General features: G+C 41.3%; 1 protein-coding gene across 2 annotated transcripts in view; it reads right to left on the minus strand.

Moving 5' to 3' along the window:
- Positions 1 to 24,081, minus strand: part of UNC13C (unc-13 homolog C) — a 921,443-nt gene that overhangs the window by 853,903 nt on the left and 43,459 nt on the right. Inside the window, exon 6 of one of the 2 annotated variants that reach the window (XM_030189213.1) lies at positions 13,145 to 13,289. In XM_030189213.1, coding sequence (XP_030045073.1) covers positions 13,145 to 13,289 — 145 coding nt within the window. Of the gene's footprint in view, positions 1 to 13,144; positions 13,293 to 24,081 lie in introns of both variants that reach the window. The other variant, XM_030189208.1, reaches the window with a different exon arrangement.

The following is a 24,081-nucleotide window of genomic DNA, read 5'->3' on the forward strand; positions in this document are numbered from 1 at the left end:
ATACAGTAATATTCATAATCTGCAGAATGCTAATATAGATCATCTGAATGAAAGAGTACAAAAATGTGAGCAAGAGGAACGCCTCCTAAGGCAGTGACATCTGTTGTCCATGAATGCACTAAATCAAATAACATTATCCTTTCACAACTCTGACAGAAGCTTACAACACCCACCTTTCATTCACTGAAGAATGGTCAACAACCCCAACAGCAATTTTTCAATCGTAATATTACTCACTGAAGCCTTAATAAACTGTATACTATATAGTCATAAATGAGTATTTTTAGACAGCCTGCAGGTTAAATTCAGGACTTCTCAACTTATCCTGGTTATGGTCAGTCTTTTAGGATATCCATAATGACAATGCTATGTAAGCCACATTGAGCCTACAAATAGGTGGGAAAATGTGGGATACAAATGTAACAAATAAATACATTTGTATTGCTGGCATATTCATTTTAGATAGCCTGAAACTCTAGCTGGCATAACGTCACCAAGACAGGTTTGGGAAGCCCTGTTTTCAGAGTCAGACTTCCTATTAAGCAGAGCAGGCACTTCTCTGTGTCTATGGGCTTTGTCCCCAAAATTCTATAAATCACACTTAAAATTGTGCTTGCAAATTTGGGCACATGCCCAATTTGCGTCTGCAATTTAACTGAATAACAAGCCACTTAGTGCCGATAATTGGGTGCTAATCAATTATCAGCACTAATTGTCATTAACTTAAATTTACGCATGCATTTTTTAGTCATGGGGATCTGCACATAAATTTTACGTATGGTTCCGAAAAGGGGGTGTGGCCATAGAAGGGTCATGGATGGATCAGAGGCGTCCCTAGTATTTATGAAAACTGTTATAGAATAAGGGGGATCCGTGCATAATTTAGATACAAGAATTTACACCAGGGTTTACTTAATGTAAATCCTCACGTCTAAACTTAGTTGCCGATCCTGGCACTAAGCGTATTCTATAAATGGTGCTTAATTTTCAGCACCATTTATGGAATAACGCTTAGCATGTTTTTTTCCGGTATTGATTTTTTAGCATATTTATAGAATTTGGTCCTGTATGTCTACAGGGCACTCTGTGTCTTTAAAGGGATGGGTACCAATGTGGAAGGGAAGCCCAGAGGAAATTCTCTGGCCAGAAAGCCATAAAGTGGCACTGAACATACATATTTTTTAAAATACCATGGCCAGCATTTTTTAAAAATCATCAATGGCTTTAAACATTGACTTGGCAAGTCAGAAAGCATAAAAGTTTACCCTAGTTTAAGTCAATAATTTATTCAGGCAAGTTTAGCACCACATATTCAGTAGTCTGATTGTGCTACATAATGCTGCTGAAAAGATAACCATACTGTATCAGGAGAATTATTATCAATGTAGGTTACCGTTAAGATGTGTTATCCCTTACCAATAACTTGTACTATTTTAGCATAGGTCTCATTTTATGCACTGAGATCTATTTACTATTAACTGGAGCTAACAGTAGAATAACACATTTTAATGGTAGCCCATGTTGATAACTTTCATCATTAATTAAAGAAAAAAGAAATAGCTTTAGAAATCAAAATCATCATAAAAGTGAGCCAAATATAGGACAATCAAGCCATTGTGACATCACTGATGAGACTGGCTCTTAAGCATTGGTGCAATGAGGCATTATGACATCACAATATCAGCTCTTTACACTAAGGGGTATTGTTATCAATGTAGGCTACTGTTAAGATGTTAGCACCCTTACCAATAACTCATGCTGTTTTGGTGCTGGTCCTATTTTATGCAGTGAGATCTAGTTACTAATAACTGGGGTTAATAGTAAAATAACATATCTTAACAGTAGCCCATCTTGATAACTCCCACCCTAAGTAGGGTTGCCAACTAGATCCAGATTCACCCGATAGGGTTGATGCAGTCTTGGGCTTACCTTAATGCATGCAGAGACTTGTAGCCTTGTTTTTCTTAAGGAATCCAATGAGGAAATCAGAACCACAAGTCCCTGCATGCAATGGGGTAAGAGTAGGACTAGATCAACCGTGTTGGGCGAATCTGGATCTCGTTGGCAACTCTACCCCTAAGTCATCCAGTTATCTTTAAGCTGCAAGTGGACTACTAAACATCAGCCTTCTTGTTTTCAGTTGATGCCTAGATATATGGAAAACTGAAACAACTTGCACAAGGTCACAGAGTCAATAGCAGAGGGAAATCTTAAACTTACATCCTTGGACTTCTAAATCATAGCCCAGTGCCCTAATCACTTTACTATTCCTCTTCCCTAAGGGCGGTGGATCAGTAAAAAAGGATTGCTTCTAGGAAATACTGACAATTTCACTACAGATTCAAGAACGGAGTGGATTTCCTGTTAAAACTATGACAAAGGATGTTCCGCATGTTTAGAATGTGAATCCTCCAACATTTCAAAAGTCCCAAAGAAGAACTCTTAAGTTAAAAAGGATATTTTAGAACTCATTGGGTTTCCCTGGTGTGTCAAATAGATAGTAAAAGTATTCATTAAAGCAATAACTGCACTGCAATTATTTTTCTGTCCAAGTACAAATTACATTAATTTTCTGCAGCACGGTATGTACTGTGTGTTGTCAGCATAAAGCACCAGATTATTGTGCTGCTAGCTGCATTGCTGAAATGCTGTGTGAGGCTGCCATCGTTTGGCACAGACTGCTTTTTACAAAGGAGATAAAGTGACTTGTAAACACCACTTGGTTATTTTAGCCCCTGACGAAGCCCTTGCATGGGCGAAACACAGCCAGTGTCAGGCTTTTTTATAGACCTCACATGAATAAAGTATTTCTCACAGGACCTTTTTCTGTGTGATCTGTTCCTTTCATATCATTCTTTGGAAAGGACATAGGAACTGTCAATGGCCTTTGTTATATTGATCTACATTGCTTTTCAAAGAAAATGATATGAAAAAAAAACCTCGCAATTGTAGGTTTATCTTATGTCATTAATAGTGTGCACTAGTCCTCAATAATACACTTGTTTCTCAACAGCTTGCAATATTCTTCAATAGTGCTTTTGAGAAATAATGTTCACTATTGACAAACCGTGCACATTAAGGAAAACACATCCAAAAATTGATTTTTCTTTAAAAGAAAAAAATAAATAAATAAAACAAACAGAGGAAACTAAGGGCCCTGTTTACTAAGGTGCACTAGCGTTTTTAATGCATGCTAAAAATTAGTGTGCTAACCGTGTAGACATCCCTAGGAGGAGGAGTGGCCTAGTGGTTAGGGTGGTGGACTTTGGTGCTGAGGAACTGAGTTCAATTCCCACTTCAGGCACAGGCAGCTCCTTGTGACTCTGGGCAAGTCACTTAACCCTCCATTGCCCCATGTAAGCCACATTGAGCTTGCCCTAAGTGGGAAAAAACAGGGTACAAATGTAATAAAAAAAAATTAAATAAATAAAAAATTAAACAGCACTCTGTTTACAAAGGTACACTAACATTTTTAGCACACACTAAAAATAAACACATGCTAAGTGTGTAGATGCCCATAATATTCTTATGGGCATCTACATGGTTAGAGCGTGCTAAAAACGCTAGCACGCCTTTGTAAACAGTGCCCTAAATGAATTATTTCTCTTTTTTTAGCCTGCACAACCTTAGTAATTTTATAAAGGACATTGAGCAGCCATTTTACTAAATCTTAGCGTGCACTAACAGAATTAGCGCATGCTAAATTCTAAGAGGCCCATAGGTTTATAGTGGGCTTCTTAGCACACACTAAGCTTTAATAAAAGGACCCCTTATGTAGGGAAGACACATAGGTGCTGTGGCTCACCAGCTGGGTCAGGACCTAGGGGTCATGGAGGTTAGGAAGTATCCAGTTGCTATACCCAGTTAAAACTCAAAAGGTCTAAAAGAAAAGCAGAAAGAAAGGTTAAAATAAATCCTTACCTGAGAGATGTGCCATCTGCTTGCAGCAAAAATCCCTTTAACCAACCAGAATAGCCTTAGGGGATAGGGTTACCATATGTCCGGATTTACCCGGACATGTCCTCTTTTTGAATTAAGGGGAATTAAGGGTGGGGTCATGCCTTAATCCCTCCAGTGGTCATCTGTTCTTTTAGGGCACCTTTTTGTGACTTAGTCATGATTGAAACAGGTCTAGACCAAAACATCTAACTTTTAGCCCTGGATGTTTTTGCTTTGTTCCATTATGGTAGAAAACATCCAAGTTCTGGGAAATCTGAAATCCTGTCCCCAACGAACCCATGACACGCCCTCTCGTGATCTGGACACACTGCAGATGAACTGCATAGAAATATGTCTTAAAAATGTGTTTCAAAAATAGCAATTTGGACGTTTTGGACAAAAAAAAAAAGGTCCATCTGCCGCTTTGTAGTGCTTTTTGGTCATAGTAACATAGTAGGTGACGGCAGAAAAAGACCTGCACGGTCCATCTAGTCTGCCCAACAAGATAAGCTCATATGTGCTACTTCTTGTGTATACCTTACCTTGATTTGTATCTGCCATTTTCAGGACACAGACCATAGAAGTCTTGCCCAGAACTAGCCCCTTTTGAAAATGAGCCCCATGGTCTTTCATTATCTCTTAATAGTGTTACAAGACTTTAGGTACTTTAACTAGAAGTCTCCAGCACATATGTCCATATAATATTTATGTTTCAGGTGCTATTACTTAGTTTATTGTTGGCACTTGTAGTTGCTACATAACAGGCTTTTCCTCCCACAACCAATGTGTACTCTACATCTGACGGTGTAAGGTTTACAATTTCTTTTATTGTTCCTACTTTATACCTTATTATTACCTTCCTGGATATTTTTTTTCTCTCTTATCCAATGATGGAATTTCCTTTATTTCATTATCTCTGAACTATTTTGAGTATGGCTAATGCTAACATTTTTGTGTTTGAACATTAATGGATTAAACCATCCAATGAAAAAGAAGAAGGTCTTTAACTATATTAAGAAACAAAGCCCTGACATTATAATGTTACTAGAAACACATTTAACAGCATCGGAATGTCTAAAGTTAAAATTTCCTTGGATTTCTGCTCATGTTTTCTCTCCTGCGATTCAGAAGAAAGCTGGGGTGTCTATACTGATTAATAAATCATTTCCTTTTATTATTGATTCTCAAAGAGCATCTGGTAGATGGATAACTGTAATCAGTCATGTTAAAAATGTTAAATAACTATTTCTGAACATTTGTACTGCAAATATTGATAATCCTGACTTTTTTTTTGTAATTTAAGGTAATGGGATACAACCACAAAATATCACAAGAGAAACCGGAATCTCCCAGCAAAACATAAGCAAACATTACATACCTTCAATTTTTCCAAATGAAAAAGGAAAAACTACCAGAACACCCCAGCCCAAACCCCAGTCCCCAATCCCGCAACCCCCACACCAACAAGCCAATTATAAATGAATCCCCCCCCCCCCCCCCCGAAAACCTTCCCTCTAAGGAGCAGAAGCAAGCAAAGGTGACCAAACGTTTTCCCACTTAGGCAAAGTCCAGTGCGGAGTCGCCACACGTTTTTCCATCTCACAAATGTACCAAATCAAATTATACTATTTAGGGCCATGTTTACTAAGGTGTGCTAGCATTTTTAGCGTGCAGCTATAATTATCCTGTGCTAAACGCTAGAGTCGCCCTATATGTTTCTATGGGTGACTTTAGCATTTAGCACACGCTAAAAACACTAGCTCACCCTTAGCGCTGCTTAGTAAACAGGGTCCTTAGTCGACAAAAGGTTCCCAGGATGTTTCCATGCCCGAGCAATCATAAGACAAGCAGCATTAAAACCCTGCTTTGCAAACAAACAACCAGCTCATCGAGCATCAGGAATAGCTTTATTAAAAAGAAAAATGGCTCAGTCTCAGAGAATATCATGTCCAATCCACCGCTGCAAATGAGCGTGCACTGCTGAGCTAGATCAGTATCCTGTTTACCAGAAGGAGAGAGTCCCAAATACGATGGCAGCTAAAACATCCTTGCCGGTCCTTCGCTTCCTACCCCTGTCCGATCTGTGAATCTTTCTCCTTTGTGTGCGTGCCCAGGCACGATCCTGCCGCCGAATTCCCTAATGCTCAATGCTAAGAGCGCACATCTCATTAGCGTTGAGCATTAGGGAGCTGTACTATAGTGCTGTTCCGGTACTATTTCTCCAGCACTGTTCAGTACATCGCTGGAGTTTTGAGCATCGGGCCCCGGATGGTTACAGCCGTGGGACGTTATTGGGTAAGCAAATAAAGGTGATGTGGGACATGGGCTGAGGGATACAGCCTTTTTGAGCTGTATCCTAGGAAAAAAGAAAGTAAATGGACTGCTATGTTAAATGAAAGTTGGGCTACTGGAGAGGGAATTTTAAACCCTATCAGCAGTGCTTGAAGTGAATCCCTCTGCTACCATGTTTAAAGTGAATACCTCTGCTGAGTAATTATAGTGCATGTCGTGAGTAAATGTTCTTGTGATTGGAGACTGTTACAGGAGCACTTGTTTCTTCCTGAGTACTTCTGCCAATCTTTTAAGAAAACTGGGTGGTTCCCCTCCCCTCCCCTCACCACTGGAAGAATCAGAGGTGGGGCTGCACGGCAGTGCTGTGGCCTGCTTGAGAGGAGGAAGGGAAGAGAAAGCCAGAGACTGAGTTTCAGAGCTCCTCCTCAAAGGATTTATAATTGAAAATAAGATTGTTGAGCTTTATTATATCAATTGACCTAGTTTGGGAGTCTTTTTTTTTTTTTTGGTGGACTTTACAAACTTGCATGCCTTAGTTGGAGAGTGAGACCCAAAAATCTCAGACCGGATTTGGGGAGGGGGGTGGAATGTATTTTTATGGGGGGGGGGGGGGGGGGGAGGGGTTGGCTGTTGGAGTGAGAGTGCAACTGGACCAGGTGCATGCCCCTGTGCAATGTGATATGGTTTGCAGCATGAGGCAGCTATAACTGAAAGTGGCACCAGTTATATGTGGAAGCCAGGAAATCACTAACACCTCCATGTGGAATCTGCCAGGATCATACCATTCTTTTTTTTTTTTTTTTTTTTTAGAGAGGTAGGGAAGGAGTTCTATAAAATAATGAGATGAGTGGAACCGTGAATCACTTGTTTACTCTTTCTAAAAATACTAGGACTAGGGGGCACACAATGAAGCTACAAAGTAATAAATTTAAAACAAATCGGAGAAAATATTTCTTCACTCAATGTGTAATTAAACTCTGAATTCATTGCCAGAGAATGTGATGAAAGTGGTTCGCTTTGCAGGGTTGAAAAAAGGTTTGGATAACTTCCTAAAGAAAAGTCCATAAGCCATTACTAAGATGGACTTGGGGAAAATCCACTGCTTAGGATAAGCAGCATAAAATGTATTGTACTGTTTTGAGATGTTGCCAGGTACTTCTAACCTGGATTGGCCACTGTTGGAAACAGGATGCTGGGCTTGATGGACCCCTCGGTCTGTCCCAGTATTGCAATGCTTATGATGCTGGACACTTTGGATGTTGGGGGCTATGGGATGATAAGTACGGGAAGGGGATATATTGGAGTTGGGAGCAGAAATTGGATGAGATTGGAAGGATGGGTTGGAGGAGGAGCTTGCACCCTGCCCCCCCCCCCCCAAAAAAGGCATTCTATAGCCCCTGATGTCAGGGACCAGGACCAAACAAATACAGTATAGACCAAATAAGCTGAAGAGCCTAGCTTGCACCATTGAGATAAGTACAGTTTTATTGCATATGGAAAGGTATTATACAAAGGACGTCCAGGTCAGTACATCGCTGGAAATATATTAGAACAGGATCTAGAATACACATCCATGTGGTTATGACCAGCATAAACATCCATTTTATAAACTGAAATGTTGAAATTATAAACTGGGCAAAACAAGGGCAGCATAGGAGCATCCATGTTATAAAATGGCCACATGCAGAGTGTACCACAGACATACATATGTGAGTAACCGCTTTTCTAAAATTGTTAATTAGCTGAGTTGTGCCCTTTACATTAAAAATGTTATGCAAGCCTTTGAGAAGGACCTCATTAAGAAGTATGATTATGTTTGTTAAAATTTTTGTTTTACTACTTGTTGCACTATTTATTGTTATTATTGTTTTATTTGATTTTTTGTGATTTATTTTAAAATGAATGATCTTATCGCATATTTTTAATATAAACCACTTAATATTTTGGTGATGAACAAATATAAAATTAATAAATCAAATCCAATCAGTTATGCTAGGTAAGACCAAAAACAGATCTCTGATTTTGACAAGTCTATGGGGTCTTTTTACTAAGGTGCGCTGAAAAATGGCCTGCGGTAGTGTAGGCGTGGGTTTTGGGTGCATGTGCAGATCCATTTTTCAGCACACCTGTAAAAATGCCTTTTTAAAATTTTTGCCGAAAATGGACATGCAACAAAATAAAAATTGGCGTACATCCATTTTGGGTCTGAGACCTTTCCGCCAGCCATTGACTTAGCGGTAAGATCTCTTGCATTAACTGTGCGGTAATCGCCTATACGTGTCAAGTCAGTTACTGCCCGATTTTCACCACGCTTCAGAAAATAAAATATATTTTCTGGTGCACATAGCGGACGTATGTAAAAAATGAAATTACCACATGGGCCACGCGGTAGCCGGGCGTTAACTCCACATTGGCGCATGTTGGGCGTGCGTAGGCACTTATGCAGCTTAGTAAAAGGGCCCCTAAGTTACTTGAAAGCACCCTGCAGATTTCAAAGACTAGATCCATTCCTATTGATCATTCCAAGAAATAAGCAGCACCTTTCCTCAAGTCTGCATATCTATTAACAGTTTATAGACTTTTCTTCCAGGGACATATCCAAAACCTTTTTTTAAAACCAGCTATGCTAGTTGATTTGACTGCATTCTCCAGTTACAAATTCAACAGTTTAATTGTCCAATTTGTCTTAAAATTGCTAATACTTATTGTCATGGAATGTCCCCTAATCCTGGTGCTATTTGAAATGGTAAATAACTGTTGTCTACTTTGTTCTACACCACTCATGATTTTATAAACCTCCATCAAATTTGCTTCTCAGCTGTCTCTTCACCAAGCTAAACTGTCTGAACCTGTTAATCATTCTTCATCTGGAAACTGTTCCATCCCATTCATCATTGTTGATGGCCTTTTCTGTGCCATTTCTAGTTGAGAAAGAAATAACTTCCTTCTAAAGAAAATCAGAAAGCTGAGTTGCTTCTCAGAAGATATCATTAGTGTTTTATAAAAATGTATATGGCATAGGCGCCGACTCTGTGGACGCTCGAGCACCTCCAATATTTTGGGGCACAGCAAGTGCAACGCTCCACAAGAGGAACCCCCCCATTCTTAGTCCATGATGTCCCACTGCCGGCAGCTCTCTATCTCCCTGGAGCATACTGGTGCTGCTAACTACCTTGTTCGCTGTTGGTAGATGCAGCGCTGTGATTGAAAGGGCAGAGCTGCCTTGAGGCCTCGTTCTTTCCTATGACGTGTCTTCAACATTCCCAATCATTTTGAAAAGTTGGCTCCTATGACTCTCGGAATTGCACATTCATGGAGTTTCTCTTTGGAAATTTAGCTGGTGTGCAGTAGCGTACCAAGAGCAGGGCGGTGGGGGAGGTCCGCCCCGGGTGCAGGCAACAAGGGAGTATGTGGTGCAGGTGTGTGGCTGTCGGCTCTGCCTGTCCCCTGCCCCCTCTAACGTTACTTCCTGTTCCGTGGTAGGGGACTGACAGAGCTGACAGACACGCATCTGCTCCGCACACCCCCTCGCTGGGAGGAAAGGTCTGATGATGTGCTTGGGGGGGGGGGGGGTGACGCATCGGGGGTGCAGCAGCAACCTGCCCCGGGTTGCAAACAGGCTAGGAACGCCACTGCTGGTAGGCACATAAAAACAAAAGAATTGCCCTGCTGAGTCAGACTAATGGTCCATCAAGCCCAGTATCCTGTTTCCAACAGTGGCCAGTCCAAGTTACAAATACCTGGCAGAGGCCCCAAAAGTGCCAAGATTCCATGCTACTTAATCCTAGGGATAAGAAGTGGCTTTCCCCAGGTCTACCTTAATAACAGTTCATGGACTTTTCCTCCAGGAATTTGTCCAAACCTTCTGTAAACACGGTTACATTAACTGCTTTTACCACTTGCTCCAGCGATGACTTCCAGAACTTAACTATGCGTTGGGTGAAAAATAATATTTTCTCCTATTTCTTTTAAATGTGCTACTATATAATTCATGGAGTGTCCCTTTGCCTTTGTACTTTTTGAAAGAGTAAACAATTGATTCATGTTTACCCGTTCCACTTCATACAGCATTTTATAGACTTCAAGCTGAAGAACCCAACCTCTTAAGCCTTTCCTCATGAAAGTCATTTTGTCCCTTTAATCATTTTGATTGCTCTTGGTGCTGGAAATTGTAAGTGGAGATTTGAAAATACACTCTCTACATGAGCTCTCGTTCCCCTAATCTGTCCTCACCTCTCTTCTGTGTAGTGCATATGCTGTGAAAAGCATCTGTACTTTTACCTTCACTGAAAAGGAGAAGCAATAATCGAAACACTACTTTTATGAGGGTAAACACACGTTTAGCAATGTAAAATGCTTTGTTGCCCCTTCAGGTCTCTCTCTGTCTCTCACTTAGCACACATTTAGGGGTTATAAATGATTAAAATTCAATAAAATAATAAATAAACAGCATGAAGAAAGACAAGTCACCCTTATTTCATGTGAAGCAGAATAATAACCCAGCTGAGAAATAAAAGAAGGGAAGAAGCATGTGCGAAACCAGAACAATTGAAGAGAAATCAACAGTACAAATTAAGGAGAACTCAAAAAGCATACGAGAGTGGAAAAATAGTCAATAACAGGACTGAAATGCCAAGACAAGAGACAGAGCGTGCGAGTGCAAGAATGAGCAAAGCGTTTGACACTACCAGCAAAGACAAAATAATGAATATGTGAGAATGTGTTTAAGAGCTGAAGGGAAACAAAGAAAACAAAACAAAATTACTGGTGCCAACGATAACATCTAGATCAATGGTTCTCAAACGTATCCCGGAGGACCAATAGCCAGCTGGATGTTTAGGATATCCCTAATGAATATGCATGAGGCAGATTTGCATGCCTATTCACCTCCATTATATGTAAATCTCTCTCATAAATACTCAATAGGGATCTCCTGAAAACCTGTCTGACTGGTGGTCCCCAGGGGCAGGTTTGAGAACCACTGATCTAGATAACTACTATTACTGGTAGGCATTTCTATAGCACTAGAAGACATACTGTATGCACTGCTGTACACATTATATGCAGGTACCTTCTCTGTTCCTAGAAGGCTACAATCTAAGTTTTTGTACCTGGGGCAATGGATTGTTAATTGACATACCCAAGGTCACAAGGAGCTGCAGTGGTGATGAAACCCAGGCTGCTAAGATCAAAGCCCACTGCACTAACCATTAGGCCATTCCTCTACAGATTTAAGCATAGGCAAATTCATGCCCAGATGATCAAAAGCCCCGCGCTGTTCCAAACAGCACTGTAAAAATAGCACTGGAACAGCATGGGCTTTACCGCCCCTATGATCATAGATAATAGCATGCAAATTTATGAGCGCTATTATCTCTGATCACAAAATACAGGTGTAGGAAGATTGTGCCTGAGCAATCCTCCTGCACTTGTTTAACAGGTCCAGACCTCCTGAAACAGCAATGACCTGATAGCCTAGTGCCCCCACTGAACCCCCACCTCAAGCCAGCCCCCTAATCCCCCCTCGCACCCCCTAAAAAGGGTCCTGGTGGCCCAGTGGGCCACAAACCAAGCCCCCTCAACCTGATGGTCTAGCGGCCCTCTTACCCCCTGCCCCCCTACCTTAGCACTGGAGGAGGGAGTAGTACACTCCCTCCTGTTCTAGCGGCGCCCTGCCCAGTGCATCTGGGATTCATGGGCGGTGCTTCACCACCATATAAGGGAGTTTGGTGTGCTGCTCGCTGATCATTGGGGAGGAATATGTTTAGCATGCATTTGCATGCTATTTGCAGTATGAACCCTATTTAGCATGCATTTCTATGCTACTTGCGGTCAGAGCCCGCGAGCGTGTTGTTTCACGTGCTCTGGGGCTATGATCATGGGATGGCAGCAAATGCAGGCACTAGTATAGTAACATAGTAAATGACGGCAGATAAAGACCTGTACAGTCCATCCAGTCTGCCCAACAAGATAAACTCATTTTACATGATATGTGATACTTTATATGTATACCCGAGTTTGATTTGTCCTTGCCTTTCTCAGGGCACAGACCGTAGAAGTCTGCCCAGTACTGTTCTTGTACTAAGTTCTGAAGCTAACGTCGAAGCCCCTTAAAATAATCTCTAGCACCCGTGTTTGCTTCTGATCATTGGCCCATCAGGTTCTGAATTTTCAAGGTTTTGCCATAGAAACAGATCTGAGGTGTGGCCTGTTGCAAGGCCTGTCAGAACACAAGAGCTCCCAGGCCCACCGTGTATTTTCTGGCTGTTGCCACTCAGCAGAACAAAACTCTGAAGTATGGAGGGACAACAGAGGAGCAGAAGATCTGAGCAGCTGCAGTCCGAGTCTCTTCTGTCTCTAGTGGTTAGTGCAGTGGCCTACGAACCAGGGGAATTGGGTTCAATTTCCACTACAGCTCCTTGGAACTATGGGTAAGTCACTTAACCCACCATTGTCCCAGGCACAAAATAAGCACCTGTACATAATATGTAAACTGCTTTGACTGTAACCACAGAAAGGCAGTACAACAAAATCCCAATCCCCTAATGGCCTTTAGGCACTGGAACACCCTTCACCCCCCCCCCCCTCATGATTCTTTCCTGGGGAGGGGGGAGAAAGGGAGATCTTCACTGTCTATGGATAACTCCATTTTAGATTGGGTCCTGAGAGTACAGAGCGAACACTGATAATAAATCAATGGACATTAACAACGGAAAAGGAATAGGAATATTGTAAAAGCAGAATGAATCCATGATACACAGATAAGCTCCTAAAACCCAAACTCTAGATGCGCAGAGAGAAGCGGTGTTTCTTCAGATATCAAGTCCAAAGCTTCTACTTAAATGCATAACATAAGTTTGATTCTTGCATGGAATGCCAGTTCTTAAATATACCATGTGCTTTATCGATTTACCTTATGCCTTGTTCTGCCACACCAAGAAAAGAGCTCGTTGATGATCCAGTGTAGAATTTATCTTGCTCAGAACAAGCCACAACTTGCAAAGATGCCCAGCTGCCATCTCTTCTGCAGTCAACATCTTGATTTTTCACAATATTGTCTGCTGGAAGCATAACCATACCATAAAATAGGTTTCTCAAATAAAATCTGTACAGATAAATGAGCATTATCTTAAAAACAGTTATCGCTGCAGTACTGTACAAATTCTATGACTGAAAAACACTGTGAACAAATACAAGACTGCTCAGACACATCCAAGCACAGATGATTACCATGTTTTGAGATTATAGTGTATAAAGAGTGTAATCCCCCATTATATGAGGATTACTGAGCAATGTGGGGTTTCCCTGGAGTCACTGGAGGGAGCGTGTGGGATGTCCTTGGGTGGGAGGGAAGCCCAACCCAAGGGTAGTGTGTTATGCAATAAGTTGCAGAGGGAAATGGTTCTGGTTTATGATTATCCATATTATAGAGAGGACACATTATTTTTAAAGAACATTATGAATTGACATTTTTGGGCATCATGATAACTCTGAAAGGATCACAGTTTGCTACTATATATAGAAAAGAGACAGATCGCAACACCTTACTTGTTTATACCAGTTTTTATCCTAAACATCTGAGGAATAATCTTCCATCTGGTCAATTTTTACATTTAAGACAGAGATTTGTGGAGTGTGGCAATCCTTCAAAAGTCATCAAGAAGGTCATAAAAGAGCGCTATTTGCGAATAGAGATTTATTATTACAACTTTCTAATAATGACACAGACTCTCACGTTTGGTTTGTGTCTTGCCACGTTCTGATGGCTCATTCAAAATCAAACATATAATAAAAACAAACTGGCATCTTTTGCAATTTCATAAGGTGTTTTCTGAACAATCTCAATTTGCTTTTTCTAGAGATCTCAACTTTAGTGAAAGTTTGACTAGATCTCATTTTGTCTCGCGGAACACATTAGTTATGAGTGTTACAGAAGGACACAAAAGTTGTGGACACCATGTTATATATCAGCATGATATCATTATCCAGTCAATACAACATTCGATTATGAATAAAACTTACAAATGTAGATCAAGTACTGACTGCTTTTACGATGGGAGTAGTCTATTTAATTCAGAGTCCTTGCCCTAAGTTGTATATTGGCCATACTAAAAGATCAGTATGGGTTCACATAATTGAACCCATGAGCAAACTTTGTAATGGAGTAATTGATGCTTCACTTGTTCAACATTGGATGCAATATAATCTTACACTGGAAGAGGTTAAGTATGTTGTTCTTGAAATTCCCAAATTTCCCATGGACAGAACAAAAATTGATTTATAATTGGCAGACTATGGAACCTCAGAGACTTAATCTTGAAGTGGAGTGGTGGGCTTTTCTATGAATGTATCAACTTTTTTCTATTTTCTCTATTTTTAATTATGCTTTAAACATTACGTACTATCACTGGATAACATACTCCAATCAGATTGGAGCTGGGTAAGTGATGTGCCTCAGTAATAGATTTAATGACAGGCGCTGCCCACTTCTGGTAAGCTTTGACATTTTTCATGCAAAAGGTTGCATACTCCGGAGTAAGGTATTGTACTCCGCCTTATCCTAGCTATTTTATTATAACTTTATTTGTTGTTTTGAAGTACTGTGTAAGGAATGAGTATTATTGTCTTTCATTTGATAACGTGATTTGTGCTTGCAAGGAGTGTCCTAGTGGCTCGAGCACCAGTCTTGCAATCCAGAGGTGGCCAGTTCAAATCTCACTGCTGCTCCTTGTGATCCTGGGCAAGTCACTTAACCCCCCCCCCCCCCCCCCCCCCATTGCCTCAGGTACAAACTTAGATTGTGAGCTCTCCTGGGACAGAGAAATATCCAGTGTACTTGAATGTAACTCACCTTAAGCTACTACTGAAAAAGGTGTGAACAAAATGGAAATAAGGGATAAACAAGCCAAGCTGTTATGCAGGTACCTTGAGAAAGCAACATGTGAAACATGGTCTATGTCTGGATCCCAGAGACTATTTAAGATAGGGTTGGGGTTTTTTCATAATTTTTTCACACATATGGAATATATAAGAGACTTTTGGGAATTCAGATTGAAGTGTGTGATGATTATATTGTGATTGGACAATGAGAAGACCACAGAGGTCAGCAACAGTCCTAAGAAGTTCTGATGAGCACACGTTCACCAATTTATATAGGTTGATCTTGATTTAAACAAAAATGTTCTTTAAAAAATTATGTTGCAATTGCTCTGTGGGATTCTAGTATTTGTTACTCTGGTTTATGATTGACAGTAGAGGTGGTGTTTGAAGGTAATAAAAGTTCCTGTTTGGTTAAGCAAACAGGGCCCCTTTTATCAAGCTGCGGCAAAAGGGGGCCTGCGCTGGCGTGTGTTTTTGACGTGCGCCAAGGCCCCCTTTTACTGCAACGGGTAAAAGATGGGTCTTTTTTCAGGAAATGGCCATGCGGCAAGTGAAGCACTTGTCGTGCAGCCATTTCGGAGGGCATTCCTGCTCTTAAGAGCAGTAACTGTGACAGTGAGAAGAGCTACAGTGGGTATGGGGAACCTAGCCTGGGAGAAGGAGCTAGAGCAGGGAAAGCCTGTTCAAGGCCATAGTGCAGCCCTGAGAGGTACATCACTGGAAGGAGGACAGACAGGGAGGTCTGATCCTGAGGGAAACAGATTGCGATCAGAGGCATCAGGAGCAGTCTTGGATTATTACTTGCCCAAAGGGATGGGTGATGGACTAGAGGAGTTGTATATTTGTACATAATTCTGGATTGCAAAGAGAAACGGTATTTGATTGTCCGCTTATTGCATTCTGGTTGAGGGCCTCCCTAGGGTGCCCAATGCTAGGGGATCAAATAAGGAAGTACTTCTTTATTTGTCAGCCTGCTCCCTGGTGGTACTTTCTGATGTACTGTTAGGAGTCTAGTTGCCACTATTTATCAAAATAGCAGTTCAGCAGCAAAAGGGAATCGGCATTGTTCCTGCCTCCTGAACAAAAGATAGGCTAAGTGAACTGGTCTTCCCAGCCTGTCAGGGAGACGTTTTTTTTTTTGGGGGGGGGGGGGAGGAGAATGGGGAAGGGATCTTCAGGGCCCACTTGGGCGAGGACTTTTTGTGACCAGGGTCATCAGAGATGAAATGCTGTACTTCACTTCACATGACACGTTTCTTCTCACATTACAGGGCCATTTAATACGAGGTGGTAAAAAGTGGTCTTAGCGCTCCTTCTGCAGGTTATTCCCGCATGCTAAAGCCATTTTTATTGCAGGAGTAAAATAGCTGATCTTTTTCCATTTCCAGCAATAATGACCACGTATCAATTTTCCCATTAGCACCACCTAGTTTGTAGGCAATATGAGCTCACGGTTAGCACATGGCAATGTAGCCATGCTGATAAGAGAAGAACACGCCCATTCTCTGTCCCCAGACCCACCCCCAGCAATAAAAAAAATTAATTTAATTTTTTAACTCATGGGTGGTGCACGCTGATCCCAAAACTACTGCGGGATGCCTCAGGGTGCCCCATGGGAGACATTTTTAGCTGCAGTAAGCACATGTTAGTATTTACCACAACTTTGTAAAAGGGCCCCTACAATATTTACTACAGCTCAGAACTGTAATATAGATTTAGGACTACAGGGAAATTTTGAAAACCACGCTAAAATGTAGCGCGCTTTTTTTTTCTTCAAAATTTGTACTATGGTTTTTAAGAGTACTTCATGGACTATCTCCAAGTAGTATGACTGTTTTACTTTTCCTGCTAGATGTTCTTGTATAAGAAATATTCTGCTATGACACTTTCCTTCAGTAAATAATGTTTGAATTAAAGGGTAATTTTCCTTTTTGTACCAGGCTGTAAAATAGTGGAATTCCATATCACCTGAATTAAGGATGGAATTTTCTTACTTTAAATTCAGGAGATTGGTAGAAACTTTTCTACTTAAGAAATTTTTGATTTCTTGAGCTGTTTTTTTTTTTCTTTTTCCTTGTACTGTATTTCGGGGGGGCGGGGCACTGCTCTCCTTTTTTATTTCTTTTGTAATCTGCACTGAGCCTTTGGGTAAACTGTGGACTCTAAAGTACCCATAATGCATTGTATTCTATTGAAAGCAATTTCTGATTTGGACAGTTTGCATGCATTTTTCATGCCAATCGTGCTAGTCTCTAGCATGCTGATTTTACCAGGGATTTTTCTTACTACATTGGATGTAAGATTACAGCAGGAAAGTCCACATTGAAATGCCAATGCCTTGCTAAAGACTAGTGCAGCTTATTCCATCAGCCTCTCATTGAGTAATTTTAACCCATGAGGTTTTAGCAATAATGAAAGCAAACATAAAGCGATACTTTTGCTCTCTGGCCCTGAGAATGCATTTTCAGTCTGCTTGTAAAAGTGCACCCATTGTTAAAAATATAGGTCCTTTTACCTGTACACAGGTTGGATAATAAAGCCCCAGTTTCTGTGCACAAAATGATATTTTAGCTGTGTAAAGGGCTTTTATTATTGCACTCTCCATTGCATCCAGAGACAGATGTGCCCTTGAGTCAGAATTGACTCCAAATGAGGGACGGGAATGGGGGGGGGGGGGGGGGGGGAGGTTACGTGTGAAAAGTCATATGCTGGCCACCTGAGAGAGGATGTTGAGAAAGGAAGGGGGAGAAATGCTGAACATGGGATGGGGGGAGTGGAAAGTCATGCTGGCCTCCTGAGAGAGAAGGTAGGAAGAGAAAGGGGATGCTGGCATTCCGGGGGGGGGGGGGGGGGCTAGGGAGGGGAAGGGGAGACTATTAGTTATGTGTTTTTACTAATGTTTTTTGTTTTGTTTTGTTTTTTTATTTATCATTTTACTTAATTACATTCACATTTATCATGTAAATGTAAGGAAAAACAGAAATTAATATAAGGAAAAAGAAAAAACATTTTCTCTCAACAATATATATAATTGTCCACAATTGGGGGATCCAAGATCAGGAAAACAATCTCAAAGAAAATAAGAAAAACACCGAGTGGTTAATCTTACAAATTCATATTTTCTGAGGGAGGAAGGTTAATTGGTAATTGCAGCCGGTACAGTGGTAACTAAAGGAAGTTGCTGCAGAGGGTTCTTCATCTGTTCTTTTAACTCCACAAACTCTTGTAATTTCTTGGGTTCAACAAATAAGTAATAAGGAAATAAAACACTTACAAGGGAATCGCTCTAGGAAGGTCCCACCTAGGGCAATGATTCTTGGCTTAAAAGCCAAGAGTTCACACCTCCTAGTCTGCGATTCCCTTGATATATCAGGAAATATATTTATCTTTGAACCCAAAAAACTATCAGCCATGTATCGAAAATATAATTTCAAAACATTGTTCCTATCTAAATCAAAGGCAAAAGTCACTAGTAATATAACTCTATATATTGGGTATTTTAGGAAGATTTATCATTCTCAAGTTATTTTTCCTTAATTGGTTCTCCAGAAGTTCCACTTTTTTACAAGAAGCATGACTGTCCTTCACTACCAGATTAACTGATTTTCGTAGAGAAACCATTTCCGTAATCAAAGTCTCTATTTTTATATCTTGGACTTCCACTTTGTTAGATAAGTATTGATATAATCACATATTTTTTCCTGACAAATTTTTGACATCTGAAGAAGAGAATTATTCACACTCTGCAGCACTTCCCATAGTGCGTCCATTATGACATTTTTGGCTTCACCAGGTCCAATTTCTCCACAGAAACCGCTCCAGATATCTTCAGGGGGAAGAGCTCACGCTCCAATCCCCCAGTTGGTTTATTATCCGGAATCAATGCTGCGCCAGGACCTCCTCGGATCGCGTGAGAATCCTAACCCACTTCCGGTGTTTCCACTGTCGACCTCCATAGCGAAGCGTTACTGTTTCCAGGTCTTGGAGAGGTCATGCCAACAGGGGGACTCAGTCACTCCCTCTCCACTGAGATTCGGCGATAAAGCCTTGCTGTTCCCCGAAGCAGGAACCGATATCCCCGACGTTATGACCCCGAATCTCTCCAAAGTAGACTGAGAAGTGGTGGGAATCCCAGCCGTGTTCGAGGAGGACAACACCACGGCTTTGCCTTTTTTCTTCCCCATTCTCTGGGGAGCGCGCCTACTTCTTTAGGTATTCTGGTGTAAAACGGGAACTCAACTAATGTAAGTCCTCCCTCAACGCCATCTTGAATCCTCCAGTTTGGGACACTCTTTGTCTGGTTTCTCCTCAGAGGCCTGTCTGATATGGGTAACCCTTCAGCATAGCCCTCTAAGTCATTGAAACATGGAAGCCCCTCCACCACTTACAAGGTGGTGTCCCTTCGGAGGGTGTTTTTACTAATGTTTTTACAACCATAGTCTGTGAAATCTGTATGTGTGTTGTCTTTTTGTAGTGCTTTCCTATCATAAATGGATTTCAGAGTATGTTTATTTACTGTTTTAATATTATTTTAATGTTATTTTATATTGTAAACCGTTCTGATTTACTTTTGTAATAAGTGACGGTCTAGTAAATGAATAAACGATAAACGATAAGTACCAACAATTAAATAAGACAGATATAGAAATATAGATGAGTTGTATTCTCAGGAAGTGGAGGCATAGCCTAGTGATTAGAGCACCAGTCTGGACATTCCAAGGTGCTTCTTCAAAGCCCACTGCTGCTCCTTGTAATCTTGGGCAAGTCACTTAAAGATTGCCTCATCTACAAAATTAGATTGTAAGCCCTCCAGGGAGAGGGAAATACCAAGTATACCAGAATATAACTCACCTTGAGCTACTAATGAAAGGTGTGAGCAAATCCAAATAAATAATATTTTACATAGAGAGTATTCTGATAACTATATGAAGATATTCAGCTTAGTTTAAGCAGGCAGGAGAGCCTCCTGCCTGTTTAAACCAAGCTGAGCTGGCCGGGCAGGGCCACTGTATATTGGTTCTGAAGTTACAGCACTCTCCGGGAAGTGCCAGGGTGGTGCAAGAGTGGTTTTGGGGCAGGTCCTGAAGTTAAACGGGCACTGATGATATTCACTGCTGGTGCCCACACACTAAACCTGGCAAGTAGGATGTGTAAACGGCTGTTTTAACTTTGCCCACTTGGCTGTATGAGTAGGGCACTGAATATTGTGTCCTACCCTGTCATGACAAGTCCTGCTATAATAGGTACAGGACTTGTCATGACAGGAAAAGTGGTTTCCGTGTTAAGAATGCCAAAACTACGAGCCTGATAATGCATTTCTCAAGGGCAAATATGTCAAAGAACCTAGCTAAGGGAGAGGACCCTTTAAGAAAGCTGAGTATAATGAGATGGTGTGACCCAGAAGGGTGGGGGCAGGGAAGCCTGCAGCCCAGCAGGAAACTCTGCCCATTTTAGGAAAGACTGGGGAGGAGCAAAGTAAGTATCCTAATTGGGAAGGTAATGAGTCAGGCCTACTGATGGATTCATTTCTGGGTTCTGTTGAAAATACCTTCCAAGAGGCAGAGAATGCTACAACAGGGAAGGAAGAAAGGAAGCGCCCACAGCCATGAGACTTGAAAGAGGCTTGACTAAGGAAGCCCTGAGGAGGAAGGGCTGCCATGAAGAGCCAAAGATGGACAGAGAAGGAAACTATGAAAGGTACTTCCTTTAATTGATTGAACCATGGAGTTTTGAAGTTTTGGACTAAAAATGACAGCCAGCGGTGCACGACAGAATAGTAAAGTTATGTTGAGTTTTGTTCTATCCATGGAGAGGAGTCTGTTAGATTGAGCTCTTAATACTTACTCATGAGTCAGTCTTGTGTTTTGGACACTATTTTAAAAGAAATCAGAGGAGTGTGGTAGCCATGTTAGTCCATTCTTAAGGTTATCAATAGAAATCAAACAAAATAAAACATGGAAAAGAAAATAAGATGATACCTTTTTTATTGGACATAACTTAATACATTTCTTGATTAGCTTTTGAAGGTTGCCCTTCTTCGTCATCAGGAAATAGAAAACCCTCCCAGAGTCTACTAGAGAAAAGCTAATTTGCATATAAGGCTGCAGTCTGTGAGACCAAGTTGTAATTTGCATAATCAAGGAACTTTAGCATGCTATTTTCCTGTTTTATCTCTGTCAGAAGAAGTACAGAATAATAAAGGAATTATTCTAACTCACAGAAGAAGTAGTGTAGAATTTGGAAAAGCAGGTGTTTGACCAGTGGTTGGAATTCACTGAGTGTACAAGCGACCAGAAATATGAACTACTGTTACTGAAGGAGTTGTATGTGTGCGTTGGCAAGGCTCATCTGTATTGTTGAAGGACCAGTGACAAGACATCCCCTACACCAAGAGAAGCAGGCCCTTAAACTGTCCCCCTGAAGTGCTAAAGACCAGGGGCTTTGCAACACCGCATAACTTCCAAGTTTTGTCACAGACTTGGGTATTCAGTGCTGGAGCTGGACAACTCCTCACACTGAACAACTGGGGGATTGTTTTATTTTTTTCAGCTGGAGCCTTGACATGGCCTGACACTGAACATTTGGGATATATATTTTTTTTTAGCTGGTGACAGTCGGCATTGGAGAAAAACACTCACCGCCACCTGCAGAAAACTGGACAGGGGGGAGGACAGATGATATACATAGTAAGAGAAGAGAAATTAAGGGGTTGGTGCTCAATGTAGTTTAAGCAGACAGGAGAAGCCCCTACCTGCTTAAACCATGCTGAGCAGTCCAGCTGGCAATAATCAGCAGCATTTAACAGGGCAGTGATGCTGAATATCAGCTCTAACTACATATTGTAAAACCAGACAGTAGAGGGACTTTCTGGGGGAAGAGTCATGGAAAAGCTGGGAAGTATAAACCACCAAACAGGACTGCACAAAAGGCAGTCCTAACCTTGGTTGCTGAGCTATGCAGGTGCAGGCTCTGAATATCGGCCAGCATCTGAATAGCTTCTAGGTCATGGCTGCAATTAAAAAAAAACCTGTTGTTTCCTCTCTCCTCTCTCCCTCCTGGGCAAAAGCTGACCCCCTCTCCCCACACAGAACAGTGCCCCCTCCCAACCCCTCTACAAAGAACAGTGCATCCTCTCAAACTCCTCCCCAATACAATAGCACCCTCTTCAGAGACCTCCCCACTGCCCCCACCCCCAGTACGACCACCTGCATACCTTGATGGTCTAGAGGAGGTGTTCTCAACCCAATCCTCAGGAAACACCCAGCCAGTCAGGGTTTCAAAATGTCCACAATGAATATACATTGAGATACGTTTGCATGCACTTCCTCTATTGTATGCAAATGTGTTTCCTGCATATTCATTGTAGGTATCCTGAAAACTTGACTGGGTTGAGAACCATTGGCCTAGAGGGTTTTCTAGGCAGAGGAATAATAGGCACTTACTTTCCTTTCTAAGACAGGTAGCTAAATATAGGCATGCTGTTACAGAACTGCCCTCCACATGCATAATGTTGTGTGCATGTATCCTCTGTATGCATAAGAGTTTTCCCAGGGATGGGGCAAGGTTTGGCCTTATACACACATTTTATAAAATACACATGCATGTATTCTCTGTAAGGTAATTTTTGAAAATTAGTGTAATTTATGCATTTACTCTAGAGGGAATATTTTATTACAGGCCGCATAATTGAATGAATATTCTTGTGTATACTGGGTGCACGTGCATACTTTTAAGCAGATATACTCTGGACAATTTTTTTAAAAAGGCCCTTCCTGCATGGAAAACCGCTGCTTTACCTACAGAAATGTCATTTAAAATTACCCCTTAATGAGGAGGTGGGTGTGAAATGAAAACCAAAGGCAGACAAGGGGACAGAGATCCATTTTTCCTCAATCTTCCTTACATTTGGAAACACAAAAAGCAATTATGCAGTAAAGATGGACAGATTGTGATATGAACTGCCTGATGCACATACTGAATTTCAGGGATGCTGACAATTTTTGATTTTCAATAAAAAGCAATGCCACAGTGACCTCTAGAGGATGTAAATGTTCATAGCAATTGGAATAAGGTCTTTCACTAAACCCCTCCAAATACAGATTTTTGCTGGCTTTTTTTTTACACATCACACAAGGCTTTTAGTACTCCTACTCAGTTTTAAGCAGACGGTGCACTGGGAAACATTGTAATTCTCAGTGCCAGAGGTGAAATTAAAAAAGGAAGTGGGAAATATATCATGTTACCATAGCTTGGAACACAAACATTCAGCTTTATTTTATAAACTGTGAAACAGTTGTTCACAAAGCAGATATCCTACTATATATAAAATAAAGCTACACATGCCCTTATGCCTCAGTGGAGTGCACACTATTGCTGTCCTCTCCTGGAGGCATGCTTAGCCAGTCAGGTTTTCAGGGTTTACTGCACTAAATATGCATGAGATAACTACAGATCTCAGAGACTCCATGTATGCAAGTCTACCTCATGCACTCAAGTGTGGTAATCCAGAAGACCTGACTGGCTGAGTGCCTCCAGGAGAGGGTTGAGAAGCGCTGTTTTACATGAATGGGTTGAACACAGTGCCAGCCTGAAAAATATGAGAAACATGGAGGCAGTCAGTAGTGAGCAGTGGGTTGGACCAGTGTGGCAGAGGGACATCAAGGAAGTGAGAGGTACAGTCAGTGTGTTTCTTCTAGCAAAAAAGGTGCCGGTACTCAAATGTCAGGCCACCCTTCAGGGATGAGGTGATCACTGAGGGACTCACCCCACAATAGCCAGGACCCCTGCAACCAGTCACAGAATCTATGACAAGGCAGAATTGGTGTGTAGAGCCTGAGCTCTTTCATTAAAACTTGGGAACCATGGGCCAATTTCAGCACACAATGGAAAAGGTGCTGGTACTCAGTACCCCCAAGTACCCCCTCAAAAAAGCCTTGGGTACAGTGAACCGATATGGTGCTAGGCAGGGCT

Source organism: Microcaecilia unicolor, chromosome 1 (assembly GCF_901765095.1).
Source record: "Microcaecilia unicolor chromosome 1, aMicUni1.1, whole genome shotgun sequence".
NCBI classification, from domain to species: Eukaryota; Metazoa; Chordata; class Amphibia; order Gymnophiona; family Siphonopidae; genus Microcaecilia; species Microcaecilia unicolor.